Below are 21,825 nucleotides of genomic sequence, written 5' to 3'. Positions count from 1 at the left end.
CAAATTTATGCCAGTAGAGATCCACTTCCAGTAGAGTTTAGGTGTAAGAGGTGTATTCATAACAACAACTTGTAAACGTGGAATTTTCTGAGAGCTCCGACTTGTACCATGTGATCGCTGTACCACCTGACCATTTTGTCATTGATAGTGTTGCCATAGAAACACTCAATCTTCTAATTATGTCATCTGGGTGACCGCAGTGCTCCACTCCTCCAAACCTAATCAAACACACCTGAACAAGCTAATCAAGGTCTTCAAGATTAGGCTACTAGAAAGCTACACGCAGGTGAGTTTCATCAGGGTTGGAGTTACCCAGACGTCCTTGGATCTATAAATCTTTGGACAGCACTTTATGTTAAGGGATTCAGCAACACATGTTTTCAGTGTAGTTTTGTGTGCCTCACTGTTCCTACTGACTGACTAATTCAGCGCGTTTTCCAGTAGAGTTGATTGTGAGATCACAGGTCGAGAGGATGATAGCTCGAGTGTACTGCTCGTTGAGTGTTGTTTTATTGTGTCTGTCTGCATGTTTGAGCACAAACCATGCTGGAGTCATAGGTGAGAAGATCTTTTAGCTTCATTACACCACCCGAAGAAATGCATAAATAAATGCCTTACAAAATATGATGTACAGTACAATTAGTTGTAATGGTAAACTTATGAACAACATATTGATGGATGTCTTCTTTCTGCATTGTGCTTCTATAACACACCTCACCAGTAGTGGGGTAGGTTGTAATGGCACTCTGTGTCTTTGAAACTAATTGTCAGTTTAGTTATAAATGGTATTTCTACTTGATTTGAAGCTGATAAATGTATGAATATTTTCAAGTTTGAGACGCACACTGCGAAACCCCTGACTTATAAATACTGAAACTATTACAACAACACTCATGTGGTGTCTGGTAAAGCTGACGGTCGTGCTGTGGAGGATGTACTTGTGATCGAGACTGCTCTGGAGGACATTGTTAATTCAACTGAACTAAATATGAAACTATAAAGTAGAAAGACTGAACTAGTATTTTCTTGTAAAACCTACTCTGATCTTTGACTACTCTTTTCATATCACTGAATGCTGAAAGTCTCATTACTGTATGTTTCTGTCATGTGTCTCTATCACAGAAAAGCCAGGACAGTGTCCAAGCACAAAATCTGGAGGAGGAACGTGTGCTGAGTTGTGTTCCTATGATAGTGACTGTCCGAAACATGAGAAATGCTGCAGCAATGGATGTGGACGTCAGTGTATGGCTCCACTTACAGGTATTTATGTTCTATTAGTGTTTGAGTCAGCCTTCTCGTTATTTCAGTTGGACTTATTTTATCGTTCACCGTGTATTGAGCCGATAGCACAGTTTCAAGCACAGGATTGCTTTACAAATTTAATAGATGATGAATAATAATTAAAATAAAATGTATTTCTGTATGTACAACTTGTTGTTCATGCTTTGCGTGTTTTGTGCTGTACATCTAAGACTGAATGTTGTTAAACGGACTGATTAAAGCTGACTATCTGAATCCATGCAGTGAAGCCTGCAGCTGAACCGGCAAAGCCTGCAGTGTGTGCCGAAAACTGGCAAAAAACTCACCCTGATGCCCCATGTTCTGACCCTAAGGGGGGTCCTCCAGAGCCTCCAGTGAAGTACGTGGCCGAACCAGCAAAGCCTCCAGTGAAGTACGTGGCCGAACCAGCAAAGCCTCCAGTGAAGTACGTGGCCGAACCAGCAAAGCCTCCAGTGAAGTACGTGGCCGAACCAGCAAAGCCTCCAGTGAAGTACGTGGCCGAACCAGCAAAGCCTCCAGTGAAGTATGTGGCCGAACCAGCAAAGCCTGCAGTGTGTGCAGAAAACTGCCAAAAAAGTCACCCTGATGCCCCATGTCCTGGCCCTAAGGGGTGTCCTCCTGGCCATAAAGAATGTGGCCATGCATGCAGTTAACGGTGTTGATGTTTACCACTGATGTATGGGATGTTTTTCCTGTCTAACAAATAAATGTCTTACTTTAAGTCTCGATTTATTTTTATTTGCCTGAAGAGTTTCATTTTTATATTGCAACAGCTGTTGCCCAAAGTGGTTCACAATAACTAAAAACAAATAACAGTACAGAGAAAAAAACAAAACATAGACAAGGTAATGATCAAACACCCGTCATGAAGATGCCTAGGAAGTCTGAAAAGATGTGCTTTTAACATGGCCTTAAATTTCGGTAGTGACTTTACAGAAAGTGGGAGTTCATTCCAAAGTTTGGTTCCGACATGAGAACACTCTGTCGCCATTATCTCAAGATGGATTATAAAATGCCAGCATGCTAAAGAGATAAGAACTGGCAAAATTGTGTGACATCTTCTAAACAAGTAACATGATCTTATAGATAATTATACCGAAACGGCGACTATTTTAAAAATACAGTTATTGACTCATTTCTTTAGGCTGACTTGAGCATTCTCGCCAGCATTCTGTACTTTGAAGACGTGCCAATGCTTTGTTGTCAATTCCAAAGTAAAGCGTTGCAGTAGTGCGTACAAAGCTCTCGCTCGCACAATCTGCAGGGGCAATCTCAAGGATGCTTACTTTCATATAAGCATCTATCCTGCGCACAGGAAATATATCAGTTTTTCCTTTCAGAGCAATGTGTACACTTTTTTTTTTTTTTTTTACTCTTCCATTCAGGCTCAGCCTAACTCTGCATGGGTTCAGCAGGTGCAGAGAGGCAATGAGCTCAGAATATCTGCTTATCTGGACGATTTTCTTATATGCGCTCAGTCACATGAGTGTGTAAGAGATCACCACGTCCTCCTGTTCCCCCGCGTCCTGTTTCACCAGTCCAGGACTGCAAAAGGTGTGGGGAAAGCAGTCATTCGCGGCGGCTGCAAAGTCCAAGTCCGCTAACCATCCAATGTCAATTTATTTGAATGTGGCCAAAGCCACTGAACCTATTAGTTCCTCTTACCACCCTGAGAGGTCACTGTGGCTAAATCTCTGGAGCATTGTGGACAGGGATAAATTCCACTCCCGATTCCACCACATTTGTTTCCCCACCTGCGAAGAAGCGGGGGATGTGGAATTTGGGCGGGCAAATGGTTCTAAGTTGTGTTCGGCCCAGTTCAGCTTCCCCTCAACACACAATGTTCCGTGGATTGCTGACAGTCCAGAATACTCATCCACCAAAAGAATGTGGTCTGATGGGCACAATCACAAGTTCTCAAGTGTATTGTCACAAAGCACATCTTTTACATGGGTTGTTTGGGACGCTTACATACTACAGCCTCACATGTGAGCCACGTCTCTGGGTGTAACCGCCCGGAGTAAACTAGTGTTTTTCCTTGATGCCTCGCCACAGCCAATCACGCTTCATGATTATTGGCTCACAGATATTGACGAGATTGACCCCTTAGGTATTGAAATTTGGTACGAACAACAAGACGTTTTTTGATACTCAATGGTATCGAGTCAATTCGGTCGGTGCCTAAAAAGTATTGAACTCGATACCCAGCCCTACTTTTACCCCCCTCCATTTTCTTCAGAGGAGCAGAAATTGCACACTTTGTGTCCTGTACAAGCGCTACGGCATTATGTAAACAGGACATGATCATTCATTAAGAATGATCAGTAATTCGTTTCATGGACCGATCTCATAAGCCGATCTCCTCGCAGCGCTTTTCCCACTGGATGGTGGAGGCGATTGAATTGGCCTATACTTCTATGAGTCTTCATTCCCCAGTGGGCTTAAGGGCTCATTCTACAAGGGGTATGGCTACCTCAGGGAAGTGTTCAAGAGGATTTCGGTATGAGATATTTGTGCAGCGGCAAGCTTGTAGAATTGAAATAATCCAAGATATTCGAAACGAACAAAGACATTTGCTTGACTGTTTTTCTACCCCCTCTTTCCAACACAAGGGCCATTTGGAGTTCCCAAAGACACAGATAGTGATCAAAGCCTGTAGGCCAATATGTGTGTACAATATGTGGGTCGATGAATTGTCACACCTTTAGTAAGGTGGGGGAAGTGTAATTATCTGATTGGTAAGTTTGAATGTCTCACAATTGGGTTTTAGTCACATGGTCGGGAAAGGATAAAAGAAGATTGAAACTGTTGCTCTGTCTCTTTTATGCTCTGGCTCTCTTCTTCTCTGGATCCCTTTCTTGGGGCTCTCTCTCTTTACATCCTCTTTCCTCTTAATCTCTCTCTCTCTCTCTCTCTCTCTCTCTCTCTCTCTCTCTCTCTCTCTCTCTCTCTCTCTCTCTCTCTCAGGTAACATTTACATGCTGGGTAAGATTAATGGTATAAGTTATCATCATCTCATACATCTATTTTGTAACTATTTTAAGTGTAACCATAACCATATTTTGTCATTAAACCTTTTCATTTACAAATAATGTGCTAACTAGTTTTGATTTGGTATTGACTTTGAAGTGTTACATATTGCAATGCAATATTGTCACTCTCTATAGCAACGCTCTCCCACATATTAAGCTGTTGTAACTGCGCTTATATCCGTCAGTGGTATAAGTGGCAGTGGGTGGAAAAGACAAGAAATGTACAGTTTTCTACCATATTACTGACAACTTTTTTTTTGTCATTCGGCAGTCTTGCAGCTTGAACCTCTGCAGGAATTCCACCCTTACAAGCTGGACTTCCCCTCATACATTTGTCAGATTTTACTGTCTGAATGTCACTGCAACTAGAGACCTGCATGGGACGGATTTCTCCGTCTCGCTCCCGCAAGATTTTGTCCTTTCAAAACGGTGCACACATGACGCTTCAGACCTGAAGTTCCAGACTTGTGAGTATTTTGCTGCATTTGTCACAGCTCGCAAAAGGAAGGTGCTTTCCATCGCTGTCGCATACTAAAACATTTCCAAATATCAGATTTTCCTTTGTTTGGTTTTGTAGTTTTGCAGGTTCCTTTCTTTAATAACGAACTAATATCTGTAACACTAAACGATCCACCTGAGTAATGCGGTGCAAGGCTTGGCTGTTCCGCGCCTATGAACCACGCGAGAGTTAGCTTCCGACCTTGCGCCTGTAAATCGTTTTTATTTTAGTTATCCTTGTTGCTTGTGCATTAGATAAATAACGCTTTATTTGTTTCTAGTTATTTTATTTTGTTCGATATTTCCCGCAAATAATTTTATTTTCCCGCAACCCGCACACAATAATATCTTGCCGCCCGCACCCGCATTCACCCATCAAATATTGTCCCGCGCCGCACTCGGTTGCGCTGGGTCCCGCGGGTCCCGCGGTAGTCCCGCGGGAGTGCAGGTCTCTAACTGCAACCTCTATGGCTCATGAAGTTCTCAATGTTGGTTCTTTGGAGAATCGAAAGGTTCTCTTTCTTTCTTGCTGGGTCTGTTCGAAAAAACTTTGGAAAGCATGCGTTACGGGAGTTGGCTATATCATTTCCATAGAGATATACCGAGTGTTTGCTTGAAAGAGAACGTTAGGTCACTTGCGTAACTCCGGCTCTCTGGGAACAGAGCAAGGTATCTGACCAAGCTTCCCTACTCGCATAACACAGGGGAAGAGCGTGCTTAGAATGCCGTTTTGGGTTTCATAGCTGTATATATAGAGAGGGGGTGGGCTCCTTATCATGAGCTGTGATTGTAACTGTGAGCTGTGGCGTAATTGGTGCTTCCAAAGTCTATCACGCCTGGGGATGTATAGTGAGATACATCGCACTGTTCACAGAGAACCAGGGTTACACAAGTAACCTAAGGTTTGCTAATAATGTGCATATTTACAGATTTTAAGATAATGACGACAGGAGTGAATGAGATGAAATATTATTGAGAGATGACAGAAGTGTTGCCGTTTATGATAGATATATCCAGAAACATATATGTTTCCAAGGTGCAAGATCTATGGTCTTGTTTATGGAATGTGATACCGGTTTATTGGAAATTGACAATTTAATTAAATTCATATTTTATTTGGGAAATATAATATACATAAAGCAAAGTACGTCAACTGTACCGAATGGTAGACAGTTTTCCACTGACTTAAAGATCTTTCACAATTCCCTAACCTCAATAGAGGACAATTATAAAGTTGTTAAGACATACAGGCTGTTGAAAAAGATAGCTTATGTTTTAGATGTATGATTTTGATACAAGATGCAAAGTTTTGATTTCATTGTTTTATAGATTCAAGTGTTTTTATGGCTCTGTATTCCCCTATTGTTAACTCAATAAAATTTTTTTCAGCCTAAATTCTATCTGTTCATCATCAATATATATATATATATATATATATATTTTTTTTTTTTAAAGTGGCGTTGATATAAGAATGGCTGTATTCCCTAGTTGCTTGAAACATTGTTGTTAGTCATAATTACTTGGATCCGCATCGCAAGTCAATCAGCAATTGTAATTCAGTTTCCATTTCTAGACATGCCCCTGTGTCTGTGTATGCTGTGTCTCTTCATATTCTACGCAAATTTATGCCAGTAGAGATCCACTTCCAGTAGAGTTTAGGTGTAAGAGGTGTATTCATAACAACAACTTGTAAACGTGGAATTTTCTGAGAGCTCCGACTTGTACCATGTGATCGCTGTACCACCTGACCATTTTGTCATTGATAGTGTTGCCATAGAAACACTCAATCTTCTAATTATGTCATCTGGGTGACCGCAGTGCTCCACTCCTCCAAACCTAATCAAACACACCTGAACAAGCTAATCAAGGTCTTCAAGATTAGGCTACTAGAAAGCTACACGCAGGTGAGTTTCATCAGGGTTGGAGTTACCCAGACGTCCTTGGATCTATAAATCTTTGGACAGCACTTTATGTTAAGGGATTCAGCAACACATGTTTTCAGTGTAGTTTTGTGTGCCTCACTGTTCCTACTGACTGACTAATTCAGCGCGTTTTCCAGTAGAGTTGATTGTGAGATCACAGGTCGAGAGGATGATAGCTCGAGTGTACTGCTCGTTGAGTGTTGTTTTATTGTGTCTGTCTGCATGTTTGAGCACAAACCATGCTGGAGTCATAGGTGAGAAGATCTTTTAGCTTCATTACACCACCCGAAGAAATGCATAAATAAATGCCTTACAAAATATGATGTACAGTACAATTAGTTGTAATGGTAAACTTATGAACAACATATTGATGGATGTCTTCTTTCTGCATTGTGCTTCTATAACACACCTCACCAGTAGTGGGGTAGGTTGTAATGGCACTCTGTGTCTTTGAAACTAATTGTCAGTTTAGTTATAAATGGTATTTCTACTTGATTTGAAGCTGATAAATGTATGAATATTTTCAAGTTTGAGACGCACACTGCGAAACCCCTGACTTATAAATACTGAAACTATTACAACAACACTCATGTGGTGTCTGGTAAAGCTGACGGTCGTGCTGTGGAGGATGTACTTGTGATCGAGACTGCTCTGGAGGACATTGTTAATTCAACTGAACTAAATATGAAACTATAAAGTAGAAAGACTGAACTAGTATTTTCTTGTAAAACCTACTCTGATCTTTGACTACTCTTTTCATATCACTGAATGCTGAAAGTCTCATTACTGTATGTTTCTGTCATGTGTCTCTATCACAGAAAAGCCAGGACAGTGTCCAAGCACAAAATCTGGAGGAGGAACGTGTGCTGAGTTGTGTTCCTATGATAGTGACTGTCCGAAACATGAGAAATGCTGCAGCAATGGATGTGGACGTCAGTGTATGGCTCCACTTACAGGTATTTATGTTCTATTAGTGTTTGAGTCAGCCTTCTCGTTATTTCAGTTGGACTTATTTTATCGTTCACCGTGTATTGAGCCGATAGCACAGTTTCAAGCACAGGATTGCTTTACAAATTTAATAGATGATGAATAATAATTAAAATAAAATGTATTTCTGTATGTACAACTTGTTGTTCATGCTTTGCGTGTTTTGTGCTGTACATCTAAGACTGAATGTTGTTAAACGGACTGATTAAAGCTGACTATCTGAATCCATGCAGTGAAGCCTGCAGCTGAACCGGCAAAGCCTGCAGTGTGTGCCGAAAACTGGCAAAAAACTCACCCTGATGCCCCATGTTCTGACCCTAAGGGGGGTCCTCCAGAGCCTCCAGTGAAGTACGTGGCCGAACCAGCAAAGCCTCCAGTGAAGTACGTGGCCGAACCAGCAAAGCCTCCAGTGAAGTACGTGGCCGAACCAGCAAAGCCTCCAGTGAAGTACGTGGCCGAACCAGCAAAGCCTCCAGTGAAGTATGTGGCCGAACCAGCAAAGCCTGCAGTGTGTGCCGAAAACTGCCAAAAAAGTCACCCTGATGCCCCATGTCCTGGCCCTAAGGGGTGTCCTCCTGGCCATAAAGAATGTGGCCATGCATGCAGTTAACGGTGTTGATGTTTACCACTGATGTATGGGATGTTTTTCCTGTCTAACAAATAAATGTCCTACTTTAAGTCTCGATTTATTTATATTTGCCTGAAGAGTTTCATTTTTATATTGCAACAGCTGTTGCCCAAAGTGGTTCACAATAACTAAAAACAAATAACAGTACAGAGAAAAAAACAAAACATAGACAAGGTAATGATCAAACACCCATCATGAAGATGCCTAGGAAGTCTGAAAAGATGTGCTTTTAACATGGCCTTAAATTTCGGTAGTGACTTTACAGAAAGTGGGAGTTCATTCCAAAGTTTGGTTCCGACATGAGAACACTCTGTCGCCATTATCTCAAGATGGATTATAAAATGCCAGCATGCTAAAGAGATAAGAACTGGCAAAATTGTGTGACATCTTCTAAACAAGTAACATGATCTTATAGATAATTATACCGAAACGGCGACTATTTTAAAAATACAGTTATTGGCTCATTTCTTTAGGCTGACTTGAGCATTCTCGCCAGCATTCTGTACTTTGAAGACGTGCCAATGCTTTGTTGTCAATTCCAAAGTAAAGCGTTGCAGTAGTGCGTACAAAGCTCTCGCTCGCACAATCTGCAGGGGCAATCTCAAGGATGCTTACTTTCATATAAGCATCTATCCTGCGCACAGGAAATATATCAGTTTTTCCTTTCAGAGCAATGTGTACACTTTTTTTTTTTTTTTTTACTCTTCCATTCAGGCTCAGCCTAACTCTGCATGGGTTCAGCAGGTGCAGAGAGGCAATGAGCTCAGAATATCTGCTTATCTGGACGATTTTCTTATATGCGCTCAGTCACATGAGTGTGTAAGAGATCACCACGTCCTCCTGTTCCCCCGTGTCCTGTTTCACCAGTCCAGGACTGCAAAAGGTGTGGGGAAAGCAGTCATTCGCGGCGGCTGCAAAGTCCAAGTCCGCTAACCATCCAATGTCAATTTATTTGAATGTGGCCAAAGCCACTGAACCTATTAGTTCCTCTTACCACCCTGAGAGGTCACTGTGGCTAAATCTCTGGAGCATTGTGGACAGGGATAAATTCCACTCCCGATTCCACCACATTTGTTTCCCCACCTGCGAAGAAGCGGAGGATGTGGAATTTGGGCGGGCAAATGGTTCTAAGTTGTGTTCGGCCCAGTTCAGCTTCCCCTCAACACACAATGTTCCGTGGATTGCTGACAGTCCAGAATACTCATCCACCAAAAGAATGTGGTCTGATGGGCACAATCACAAGTTCTCAAGTGTATTGTCACAAAGCACATCTTTTACATGGGTTGTTTGGGACGCTTACATACTACAGCCTCACATGTGAGCCACGTCTCTGGGTGTAACCGCCCGGAGTAAACTAGTGTTTTTCCTTGATGCCTCGCCACAGCCAATCACGCTTCATGATTATTGGCTCACAGATATTGACGAGATTGACCCCTTAGGTATTGAAATTTGGTACGAACAACAAGACGTTTTTTGATACTCAATGGTATCGAGTCAATTCGGTCGGTGCCTAAAAAGTATTGAACTCGATACCCAGCCCTACTTTTACCCCCCTCCATTTTCTTCAGAGGAGCAGAAATTGCACACTTTGTGTCCTGTACAAGCGCTACGGCATTATGTAAACAGGACATGATCATTCATTAAGAATGATCAGTAATTCGTTTCATGGACCGATCTCATAAGCCGATCTCCTCGCAGCGCTTTTCCCACTGGATGGTGGAGGCGATTGAATTGGCCTATACTTCTATGAGTCTTCATTCCCCAGTGGGCTTAAGGGCTCATTCTACAAGGGGTATGGCTACCTCAGGGAAGTGTTCAAGAGGATTTCGGTATGAGATATTTGTGCAGCGGCAAGCTTGTAGAATTGAAATAATCCAAGATATTCGAAACGAACAAAGACATTTGCTTGACTGTTTTTCTACCCCCTCTTTCCAACACAAGGGCCATTTGGAGTTCCCAAAGACACAGATAGTGATCAAAGCCTGTAGGCCAATATGTGTGTACAATATGTGGGTCGATGAATTGTCACACCTTTAGTAAGGTGGGGGAAGTGTAATTATCTGATTGGTCAGTTTGAATGTCTCACAATTGGGTTTTAGTCACATGGTCGGGAAAGGATAAAAGAAGATTGAAACTGTTGCTCTGTCTCTTTTATGCTCTGGCTCTCTTCTTCTCTGGATCCCTTTCTTGGGGCTCTCTCTCTTTACATCCTCTTTCCTCTTAATCTCTCTCTCTCTCTCTCTCTCTCTCTCTCTCAGGTAACATTTACATGCTGGGTAAGATTAATGGTATAAGTTATCATCATCTCATACATCTATTTTGTAACTATTTTAAGTGTAACCATAACCATATTTTGTCATTAAACCTTTTCATTTACAAATAATGTGCTAACTAGTTTTGATTTGGTATTGACTTTGAAGTGTTACATATTGCAATGCAATATTGTCACTCTCTATAGCAACGCTCTCCCACATATTAAGCTGTTGTAACTGCGCTTATATCCGTCAGTGGTATAAGTGGCAGTGGGTGGAAAAGACAAGAAATGTACAGTTTTCTACCATATTACTGACAACTTTTTTTTTGTCATTCGGCAGTCTTGCAGCTTGAACCTCTGCAGGAATTCCACCCTTACAAGCTGGACTTCCCCTCATACATTTGTCAGATTTTACTGTCTGAATGTCACTGCAACTAGAGACCTGCATGGGACGGATTTCTCCGTCTCGCTCCCGCAAGATTTTGTCCTTTCAAAACGGTGCACACATGACGCTTCAGACCTGAAGTTCCAGACTTGTGAGTATTTTGCTGCATTTGTCACAGCTCGCAAAAGGAAGGTGCTTTCCATCGCTGTCGCATACTAAAACATTTCCAAATATCAGATTTTCCTTTGTTTGGTTTTGTAGTTTTGCAGGTTCCTTTCTTTAATAACGAACTAATATCTGTAACACTAAACGATCCACCTGAGTAATGCGGTGCAAGGCTTGGCTGTTCCGCGCCTATGAACCACGCGAGAGTTAGCTTCCGACCTTGCGCCTGTAAATCGTTTTTATTTTAGTTATCCTTGTTGCTTGTGCATTAGATAAATAACGCTTTATTTGTTTCTAGTTATTTTATTTTGTTCGATATTTCCCGCAAATAATTTTATTTTCCCGCAACCCGCACACAATAATATCTTGCCGCCCGCACCCGCATTCACCCATCAAATATTGTCCCGCGCCGCACTCGGTTGCGCTGGGTCCCGCGGGTCCCGCGGTAGTCCCGCGGGAGTGCAGGTCTCTAACTGCAACCTCTATGGCTCATGAAGTTCTCAATGTTGGTTCTTTGGAGAATCGAAAGGTTCTCTTTCTTTCTTGCTGGGTCTGTTCGGCAACTTTGGAAAGCATGCGTTACGGGAGTTGGCTATATCATTTCCATAGAGATATACTGAGTGTTTGCTTGAAAGAGAACGTTAGGTCACTTGCGTAACTCCGGCTCTCTGGGAACAGAGCAAGGTATCTGACCAAGCTTCCCTACTCGCATAATACAGGGGAAGAGCGTGCTTAGAATGCCGTTTTGGGTTTCATAGCTGTATATATAGAGAGGGGGTGGGCTCCTTATCATGAGCTGTGATTGTAACTGTGAGCTGTGGCGTAATTGGTGCTTCCAAAGTCTATCACGCCTGGGGATGTATAGTGAGATACATCGCACTGTTCACAGAGAACCAGGGTTACACAAGTAACCTAAGGTTTGCTAATAATGTGCATATTTACAGATTTTAAGATAATGACGACAGGAGTGAATGAGATGAAATATTATTGAGAGATGACAGAAGTGTTGCCGTTTATGATAGATATATCCAGAAACATATATGTTTCCAAGGTGCAAGATCTATGGTCTTGTTTATGGAATGTGATACCGGTTTATTGGAAATTGACAATTTAATTAAATTCATATTTTATTTGGGAAATATAATATACATAAAGCAAAGTACGTCAACTGTACCGAATGGTAGACAGTTTTCCACTGACTTAAAGATCTTTCACAATTCCCTAACCTCAATAGAGGACAATTATAAAGTTGTTAAGACATACAGGCTGTTGAAAAAGATAGCTTATGTTTTAGATGTATGATTTTGATACAAGATGCAAAGTTTTGATTTCATTGTTTTATAGATTCAAGTGTTTTTATGGCTCTGTATTCCCCTATTGTTAACTCAATAAAAAATTTTTCAGCCTAAATTCTATCTGTTCATCATCAATATATATATATATATATATAATTTTTTTTTAAAGTGGCGTTGATATAAGAATGGCTGTATTCCCTAGTTGCTTGAAACATTGTTGTTAGTCATAATTACTTGGATCCGCATCGCAAGTCAATCAGCAATTGTAATTCAGTTTCCATTTCTAGACATGCCCCTGTGTCTGTGTATGCTGTGTCTCTTCATATTCTACGCAAATTTATGCCAGTAGAGATCCACTTCCAGTAGAGTTTAGGTGTAAGAGGTGTATTCATAACAACAACTTGTAAACGTGGAATTTTCTGAGAGCTCCGACTTGTACCATGTGATCGCTGTACCACCTGACCATTTTGTCATTGATAGTGTTGCCATAGAAACACTCAATCTTCTAATTATGTCATCTGGGTGACCGCAGTGCTCCACTCCTCCAAACCTAATCAAACACACCTGAACAAGCTAATCAAGGTCTTCAAGATTAGGCTACTAGAAAGCTACACGCAGGTGAGTTTCATCAGGGTTGGAGTTACCCAGACGTCCTTGGATCTATAAATCTTTGGACAGCACTTTATGTTAAGGGATTCAGCAACACATGTTTTCAGTGTAGTTTTGTGTGCCTCACTGTTCCTACTGACTGACTAATTCAGCGCGTTTTCCAGTAGAGTTGATTGTGAGATCACAGGTCGAGAGGATGATAGCTCGAGTGTACTGCTCGTTGAGTGTTGTTTTATTGTGTCTGTCTGCATGTTTGAGCACAAACCATGCTGGAGTCATAAATAATAATAATTCATTACATTTATATAGCGCTTTTCTCGGCACTCAAAGCGCTTTACATAGAAGGGGGGATCTCCTCAACCACCACCAATGTGCAGCATCCACTTGGATGATGCGACGGCAGCCATATTGCGCCAGAACGCCCACCACACACCAGCTTACTGGTGGAGAGGAGACAGTGATGAAGCCAATTAGTATATGGGAATGATTAGGAGGCCATGATGGACAGAGGCCACTGGGCAAATTTGGCCAGGATGCCGGGGTTACACCCCCTACTCTTTCGAAAGACATCCTGGGATTTTTAATGACCACAGAGAGTCAGGACCTCGGTTTTACGTCTCATCCGAAGGACGGTGCTCTTTGACAGTATAGTGTCCCATCACTATACTGGGGCGTTAGGACCCACACAGACCACAGGGTGAGCGCCCCCTGCTGGCCTCACTAACACCTCTGCCAGCAGCAACCTGGTTTTCTCAGGAGGTCTCCCATCCAGGTACTAACCAGGCTCAGCCCTGCTTAGCTTCAGTGGGCAACTGGTCTTGGGCTACAGGGTGACATGGCTGCTGTCATAGGTGAGAAGATCTTTTAGCTTCATTACACCACCCGAAGAAATGCATAAATAAATGCCTTACAAAATATGATGTACAGTACAATTAGTTGTAATGGTAAACTTATGAACAACATATTGATGGATGTCTTCTTTCTGCATTGTGCTTCTATAACACACCTCACCAGTAGTGGGGTAGGTTGTAATGGCACTCTGTGTCTTTGAAACTAATTGTCAGTTTAGTTATAAATGGTATTTCTACTTGATTTGAAGCTGATAAATGTATGAATATTTTCAAGTTTGAGACGCACACTGCGAAACCCCTGACTTATAAATACTGAAACTATTACAACAACACTCATGTGGTGTCTGGTAAAGCTGACGGTCGTGCTGTGGAGGATGTACTTGTGATCGAGACTGCTCTGGAGGACATTGTTAATTCAACTGAACTAAATATGAAACTATAAAGTAGAAAGACTGAACTAGTATTTTCTTGTAAAACCTACTCTGATCTTTGACTACTCTTTTCATATCACTGAATGCTGAAAGTCTCATTACTGTATGTTTCTGTCATGTGTCTCTATCACAGAAAAGCCAGGACAGTGTCCAAGCACAAAATCTGGAGGAGGAACGTGTGCTGAGTTGTGTTCCTATGATAGTGACTGTCCGAAACATGAGAAATGCTGCAGCAATGGATGTGGACGTCAGTGTATGGCTCCACTTACAGGTATTTATGTTCTATTAGTGTTTGAGTCAGCCTTCTCGTTATTTCAGTTGGACTTATTTTATCGTTCACCGTGTATTGAGCCGATAGCACAGTTTCAAGCACAGGATTGCTTTACAAATTTAATAGATGATGAATAATAATTAAAATAAAATGTATTTCTGTATGTACAACTTGTTGTTCATGCTTTGCGTGTTTTGTGCTGTACATCTAAGACTGAATGTTGTTAAACGGACTGATTAAAGCTGACTATCTGAATCCATGCAGTGAAGCCTGCAGCTGAACCGGCAAAGCCTGCAGTGTGTGCCGAAAACTGGCAAAAAACTCACCCTGATGCCCCATGTTCTGACCCTAAGGGGGGTCCTCCAGAGCCTCCAGTGAAGTACGTGGCCGAACCAGCAAAGCCTCCAGTGAAGTACGTGGCCGAACCAGCAAAGCCTCCAGTGAAGTACGTGGCCGAACCAGCAAAGCCTCCAGTGAAGTATGTGGCCGAACCAGCAAAGCCTGCAGTGTGTGCCGAAAACTGCCAAAAAAGTCACCCTGATGCCCCATGTCCTGGCCCTAAGGGGTGTCCTCCTGGCCATAAAGAATGTGGCCATGCATGCAGTTAACGGTGTTGATGTTTACCACTGATGTATGGGATGTTTTTCCTGTCTAACAAATAAATGTCCTACTTTAAGTCTCGATTTATTTTTATTTGCCTGAAGAGTTTCATTTTTATATTGCAACAGCTGTTGCCCAAAGTGGTTCACAATAACTAAAAACAAATAACAGTACAGAGAAAAAAACAAAACATAGACAAGGTAATGATCAAACACCCGTCATGAAGATGCCTAGGAAGTCTGAAAAGATGTGCTTTTAACATGGCCTTAAATTTCGGTAGTGACTTTACAGAAAGTGGGAGTTCATTCCAAAGTTTGGTTCCGACATGAGAACACTGTCGCCATTATCTCAAGATGGATTATAAAATGCCAGCATGCTAAAGAGATAAGAACTGGCAAAATTGTGTGACATCTTCTAAACAAGTAACATGATCTTATAGATAATTATACCGAAACGGCGACTATTTTAAAAATACAGTTATTGGCTCATTTCTTTAGGCTGACTTGAGCATTCTCGCCAGCATTCTGTACTTTGAAGACGTGCCAATGCTTTGTTGTCAATTCCAAAGTAAAGCGTTGCAGTAGTGCGTACAAAGCTCTCGCTCGCACAATCTGCAGGGGCAATCTCAAGGATGCTTACTTTCATATAAGCATCTATCCTGCGCACAGGAAATATATCAGTTTTTCCTTTCAGAGCAATGTGTACACTTTTTTTTTTTTTTTTTTACTCTTCCATTCAGGCTCAGCCTAACTCTGCATGGGTTCAGCAGGTGCAGAGAGGCAATGAGCTCAGAATATCTGCTTATCTGGACGATTTTCTTATATGCGCTCAGTCACATGAGTGTGTAAGAGATCACCACGTCCTCCTGTTCCCCCGTGTCCTGTTTCACCAGTCCAGGACTGCAAAAGGTGTGGGGAAAGCAGTCATTCGCGGCGGCTGCAAAGTCCAAGTCCGCTAACCATCCAATGTCAATTTATTTGAATGTGGCCAAAGCCACTGAACCTATTAGTTCCTCTTACCACCCTGAGAGGTCACTGTGGCTAAATCTCTGGAGCATTGTGGACAGGGATAAATTCCACTCCCGATTCCACCACATTTGTTTCCCCACCTGCGAAGAAGCGGAGGATGTGGAATTTGGGCGGGCAAATGGTTCTAAGTTGTGTTCGGCCCAGTTCAGCTTCCCCTCAACACACAATGTTCCGTGGATTGCTGACAGTCCAGAATACTCATCCACCAAAAGAATGTGGTCTGATGGGCACAATCACAAGTTCTCAAGTGTATTGTCACAAAGCACATCTTTTACATGGTTTGTGTGGGACGCTTACATACTACAGCCTCACATGTGAGCCACGTCTCTGGGTGTAACCGCCCGGAGTAAACTAGTGTTTTTCCTTGATGCCTCGCCACAGCCAATCACGCTTCATGATTATTGGCTCACAGATATTGACGAGATTGACCCCTTAGGTATTGAAATTTGGTACGAACAACAAGACGTTTTTTGATACTCAATGGTATCGAGTCAATTCGGTCGGTGCCTAAAAAGTATTGAACTCGATACCCAGCCCTACTTTTACCCCCCTCCATTTTCTTCAGAGGAGCAGAAATTGCACACTTTGTGTCCTGTACAAGCGCTACGGCATTATGTAAACAGGACATGATCATTCATTAAGAATGATCAGTAATTCGTTTCATGGACCGATCTCATAAGCCGATCTCCTCGCAGCGCTTTTCCCACTGGATGGTGGAGGCGATTGAATTGGCCTATACTTCTATGAGTCTTCATTCCCCAGTGGGCTTAAGGGCTCATTCTACAAGGGGTATGGCTACCTCAGGGAAGTGTTCAAGAGGATTTCGGTATGAGATATTTGTGCAGCGGCAAGCTTGTAGAATTGAAATAATCCAAGATATTCGAAACGAACAAAGACATTTGCTTGACTGTTTTTCTACCCCCTCTTTCCAACACAAGGGCCATTTGGAGTTCCCAAAGACACAGATAGTGATCAAAGCCTGTAGGCCAATATGTGTGTACAATATGTGGGTCGATGAATTGTCACACCTTTAGTAAGGTGGGGGAAGTGTAATTATCTGATTGGTCAGTTTGAATGTCTCACAATTGGGTTTTAGTCACATGGTCGGGAAAGGATAAAAGAAGATTGAAACTGTTGCTCTGTCTCTTTTATGCTCTGGCTCTCTTCTTCTCTGGATCCCTTTCTTGGGGCTCTCTCTCTTTACATCCTCTTTCCTCTTAATCTCTCTCTCTCTCTCTCTCTCTCTCTCTCTCTCTCAGGTAACATTTACATGCTGGGTAAGATTAATGGTATAAGTTATCATCATCTCATACATCTATTTTGTAACTATTTTAAGTGTAACCATAACCATATTTTGTCATTAAACCTTTTCATTTACAAATAATGTGCTAACTAGTTTTGATTTGGTATTGACTTTGAAGTGTTACATATTGCAATGCAATATTGTCACTCTCTATAGCAACGCTCTCCCACATATTAAGCTGTTGTAACTGCGCTTATATCCGTCAGTGGTATAAGTGGCAGTGGGTGGAAAAGACAAGAAATGTACAGTTTTCTACCATATTACTGACAACTTTTTTTTTGTCATTCGGCAGTCTTGCAGCTTGAACCTCTGCAGGAATTCCACCCTTACAAGCTGGACTTCCCCTCATACATTTGTCAGATTTTACTGTCTGAATGTCACTGCAACTAGAGACCTGCATGGGACGGATTTCTCCGTCTCGCTCCCGCAAGATTTTGTCCTTTCAAAACGGTGCACACATGACGCTTCAGACCTGAAGTTCCAGACTTGTGAGTATTTTGCTGCATTTGTCACAGCTCGCAAAAGGAAGGTGCTTTCCATCGCTGTCGCATACTAAAACATTTCCAAATATCAGATTTTCCTTTGTTTGGTTTTGTAGTTTTGCAGGTTCCTTTCTTTAATAACGAACTAATATCTGTAACACTAAACGATCCACCTGAGTAATGCGGTGCAAGGCTTGGCTGTTCCGCGCCTATGAACCACGCGAGAGTTAGCTTCCGACCTTGCGCCTGTAAATCGTTTTTATTTTAGTTATCCTTGTTGCTTGTGCATTAGATAAATAACGCTTTATTTGTTTCTAGTTATTTTATTTTGTTCGATATTTCCCGCAAATAATTTTATTTTCCCGCAACCCGCACACAATAATATCTTGCCGCCCGCACCCGCATTCACCCATCAAATATTGTCCCGCGCCGCACTCGGTTGCGCTGGGTCCCGCGGGTCCCGCGGTAGTCCCGCGGGAGTGCAGGTCTCTAACTGCAACCTCTATGGCTCATGAAGTTCTCAATGTTGGTTCTTTGGAGAATCGAAAGGTTCTCTTTCTTTCTTGCTGGGTCTGTTCGGCAACTTTGGAAAGCATGCGTTACGGGAGTTGGCTATATCATTTCCATAGAGATATACCGAGTGTTTGCTTGAAAGAGAACGTTAGGTCACTTGCGTAACTCCGGCTCTCTGGGAACAGAGCAAGGTATCTGACCAAGCTTCCCTACTCGCATAACACAGGGGAAGAGCGTGCTTAGAATGCCGTTTTGGGTTTCATAGCTGTATATATAGAGAGGGGGTGGGCTCCTTATCATGAGCTGTGATTGTAACTGTGAGCTGTGGCGTAATTGGTGCTTCCAAAGTCTATCACGCCTGGGGATGTATAGTGAGATACATCGCACTGTTCACAGAGAACCAGGGTTACACAAGTAACCTAAGGTTTGCTAATAATGTGCATATTTACAGATTTTAAGATAATGACGACAGGAGTGAATGAGATGAAATATTATTGAGAGATGACAGAAGTGTTGCCGTTTATGATAGATATATCCAGAAACATATATGTTTCCAAGGTGCAAGATCTATGGTCTTGTTTATGGAATGTGATACCGGTTTATTGGAAATTGACAATTTAATTAAATTCATATTTTATTTGGGAAATATAATATACATAAAGCAAAGTACGTCAACTGTACCGAATGGTAGACAGTTTTCCACTGACTTAAAGATCTTTCACAATTCCCTAACCTCAATAGAGGACAATTATAAAGTTGTTAAGACATACAGGCTGTTGAAAAATATAGCTTATGTTTTAGATGAATGATTTTGATACAAGATGCAAAGTTTTGATTTCATTGTTTTATAGATTCAAGTGTTTTTATGGCTCTGTATTCCCCTATTGTTAACTCAATAAAAAAAATTTCAGCCTAAATTCTATCTGTTCATCATCAATATATATATATATATATATATATATTTTTTTTAAAGTGGCGTTGATATAAGAATGGCTGTATTCCCTAGTTGCTTGAAACATTGTTGTTAGTCATAATTACTTGGATCCGCATCGCAAGTCAATCAGCAATTGTAATTCAGTTTCCATTTCTAGACATGCCCCTGTGTCTGTGTATGCTGTGTCTCTTCATATTCTACGCAAATTTATGCCAGTAGAGATCCACTTCCAGTAGAGTTTAGGTGTAAGAGGTGTATTCATAACAACAACTTGTAAACGTGGAATTTTCTGAGAGCTCCGACTTGTACCATGTGATCGCTGTACCACCTGACCATTTTGTCATTGATAGTGTTGCCATAGAAACACTCAATCTTCTAATTATGTCATCTGGGTGACCGCAGTGCTCCACTCCTCCAAACCTAATCAAACACACCTGAACAAGCTAATCAAGGTCTTCAAGATTAGGCTACTAGAAAGCTACACGCAGGTGAGTTTCATCAGGGTTGGAGTTACCCAGACTTCCTTGGATCTATAAATCTTTGGACAGCACTTTATGTTAAGGGATTCAGCAACACATGTTTTCAGTGTAGTTTTGTGTGCCTCACTGTTCCTACTGACTGACTAATTCAGCGCGTTTTCCAGTAGAGTTGATTGTGAGATCACAGGTCGAGAGGATGATAGCTCGAGTGTACTGCTCGTTGAGTGTTGTTTTATTGTGTCTGTCTGCATGTTTGAGCACAAACCATGCTGGAGTCATAGGTGAGAAGATCTTTTAGCTTCATTACACCACCTGAAGAAATGCATAAATAAATGCCTTACAAAATATGATGTACAGTACAATTAGTTGTAATGGTAAACTTATGAACAACATATTGATGGATGTCTTCTTTCTGCATTGTGCTTCTATAACACACCTCACCAGTAGTGGGGTAGGTTGTAATGGCACTCTGTGTCTTTGAAACTAATTGTCAGTTTAGTTATAAATGGTATTTCTACTTGATTTGAAGCTGATAAATGTATGAATATTTTCAAGTTTGAGACGCACACTGCGAAACCCCTGACTTATAAATACTGAAACTATTACAACAACACTCATGTGGTGTCTGGTAAAGCTGACGGTCGTGCTGTGGAGGATGTACTTGTGATCGAGACTGCTCTGGAGGACATTGTTAATTCAACTGAACTAAATATGAAACTATAAAGTAGAAAGACTGAACTAGTATTTTCTTGTAAAACCTACTCTGATCTTTGACTACTCTTTTCATATCACTGAATGCTGAAAGTCTCATTACTGTATGTTTCTGTCATGTGTCTCTATCACAGAAAAGCCAGGACAGTGTCCAAGCACAAAATCTGGAGGAGGAACGTGTGCTGAGTTGTGTTCCTATGATAGTGACTGTCCGAAACATGAGAAATGCTGCAGCAATGGATGTGGACGTCAGTGTATGGCTCCATTTACAGGTATTTATGTTCTATTAGTGTTTGAGTCAGCCTTCTCGTTATTTCAGTTGGACTTATTTTATCGTTCACCGTGTATTGAGCCGATAGCACAGTTTCAAGCACAGGATTGCTTTACAAATTTAATAGATGATGAATAATAATTAAAATTAAATGTATTTCTGTATGTACAACTTGTTGTTCATGCTTTGCGTGTTTTGTGCTGTACATCTAAGACTGAATGTTGTTAAACGGACTGATTAAAGCTGACTATCTGAATCCATGCAGTGAAGCCTGCAGCTGAACCGGCAAAGCCTGCAGTGTGTGCCGAAAACTGGCAAAAAACTCACCCTGATGCCCCATGTTCTGACCCTAAGGGGGGTCCTCCAGAGCCTCCAGTGAAGTACGTGGCCGAACCAGCAAAGCCTCCAGTGAAGTACGTGGCCGAACCAGCAAAGCCTCCAGTGAAGTACGTGGCCGAACCAGCAAAGCCTCCAGTGAAGTACGTGGCCGAACCAGCAAAGCCTCCAGTGAAGTACGAGGCCGAACCAGCAAAGCCTGCAGTGTGTGCCGAAAACTGCCAAAAAAGTCACCCTGATGCCCCATGTCCTGGCCCTAAGGGGTGTCCTCCTGGCCATAAAGAATGTGGCCATGCATGCAGTTAACGGTGTTGATGTTTACCACTGATATATGGGATGTTTTTCCTGTCTAACAAATAAATCTCCTACTTTAAGTCTCGATTATTTTTATTTGCCTGAAGAGTTTCATTTTATATTGCAACAGTTGTTGCCTAAAGTGGTTCACAATAACTAAAAACAAATAACAGTACAGAGAAAAAAACAAAACATAGACAAGGTAATGATCAAACACCCATCATGAAGATGCCTAGGAAGTCTGAAAAGATGTGCTTTTAACCCT

At 41.7% G+C, this 21,825-nt stretch overlaps 2 protein-coding genes and 1 long non-coding RNA gene across 3 annotated transcripts; all 3 read left to right on the top strand.

The window, feature by feature from the left end:
• Positions 1-363: 363 nt before the first annotated feature.
• Positions 364-2,885, top strand: LOC309505301 (uncharacterized protein; the record flags this gene model as incomplete). Its single annotated transcript, XM_082178677.1, has 4 exons — positions 364-558; positions 1,123-1,260; positions 1,525-1,832; positions 2,667-2,885. The coding sequence occupies exons 1-4, from the start codon at positions 474-476 to the stop codon at positions 2,883-2,885; spliced, it is 750 nt and encodes a 249-aa protein (XP_082034803.1). The 5' UTR covers positions 364-473.
• A 3,907-nt stretch (positions 2,886-6,792) lies between these two features.
• On the top strand, positions 6,793-8,380 carry LOC309505074 (uncharacterized protein). Its single transcript, XM_082178459.1, has 3 exons — positions 6,793-6,987; positions 7,552-7,689; positions 7,954-8,380. Exons 1-3 carry the CDS (start codon positions 6,903-6,905, stop codon positions 8,328-8,330), a joined length of 600 nt encoding a protein of 199 aa, XP_082034585.1. The 5' UTR covers positions 6,793-6,902; the 3' UTR covers positions 8,331-8,380.
• Positions 8,381-20,034: 11,654 nt separating this feature from the next.
• Positions 20,035-21,294, top strand: LOC309505164. The gene is made up of 3 exons (XR_014208342.1): positions 20,035-20,229; positions 20,794-20,931; positions 21,196-21,294. It is a non-coding gene; the product is annotated as an uncharacterized lncRNA (long non-coding RNA).
• The last annotated feature ends 531 nt before the right edge of the window (positions 21,295-21,825 follow it).

This window comes from Leuciscus leuciscus (assembly GCF_965113295.1).
Source record: "Leuciscus leuciscus genome assembly, chromosome: 8".
NCBI lineage: Eukaryota > Metazoa > Chordata > Actinopteri > Cypriniformes > Leuciscidae > Leuciscus > Leuciscus leuciscus.
Note: the sequence above shows the minus strand (reverse complement) of the source record. Positions and strands in the feature narration are given on the sequence as shown.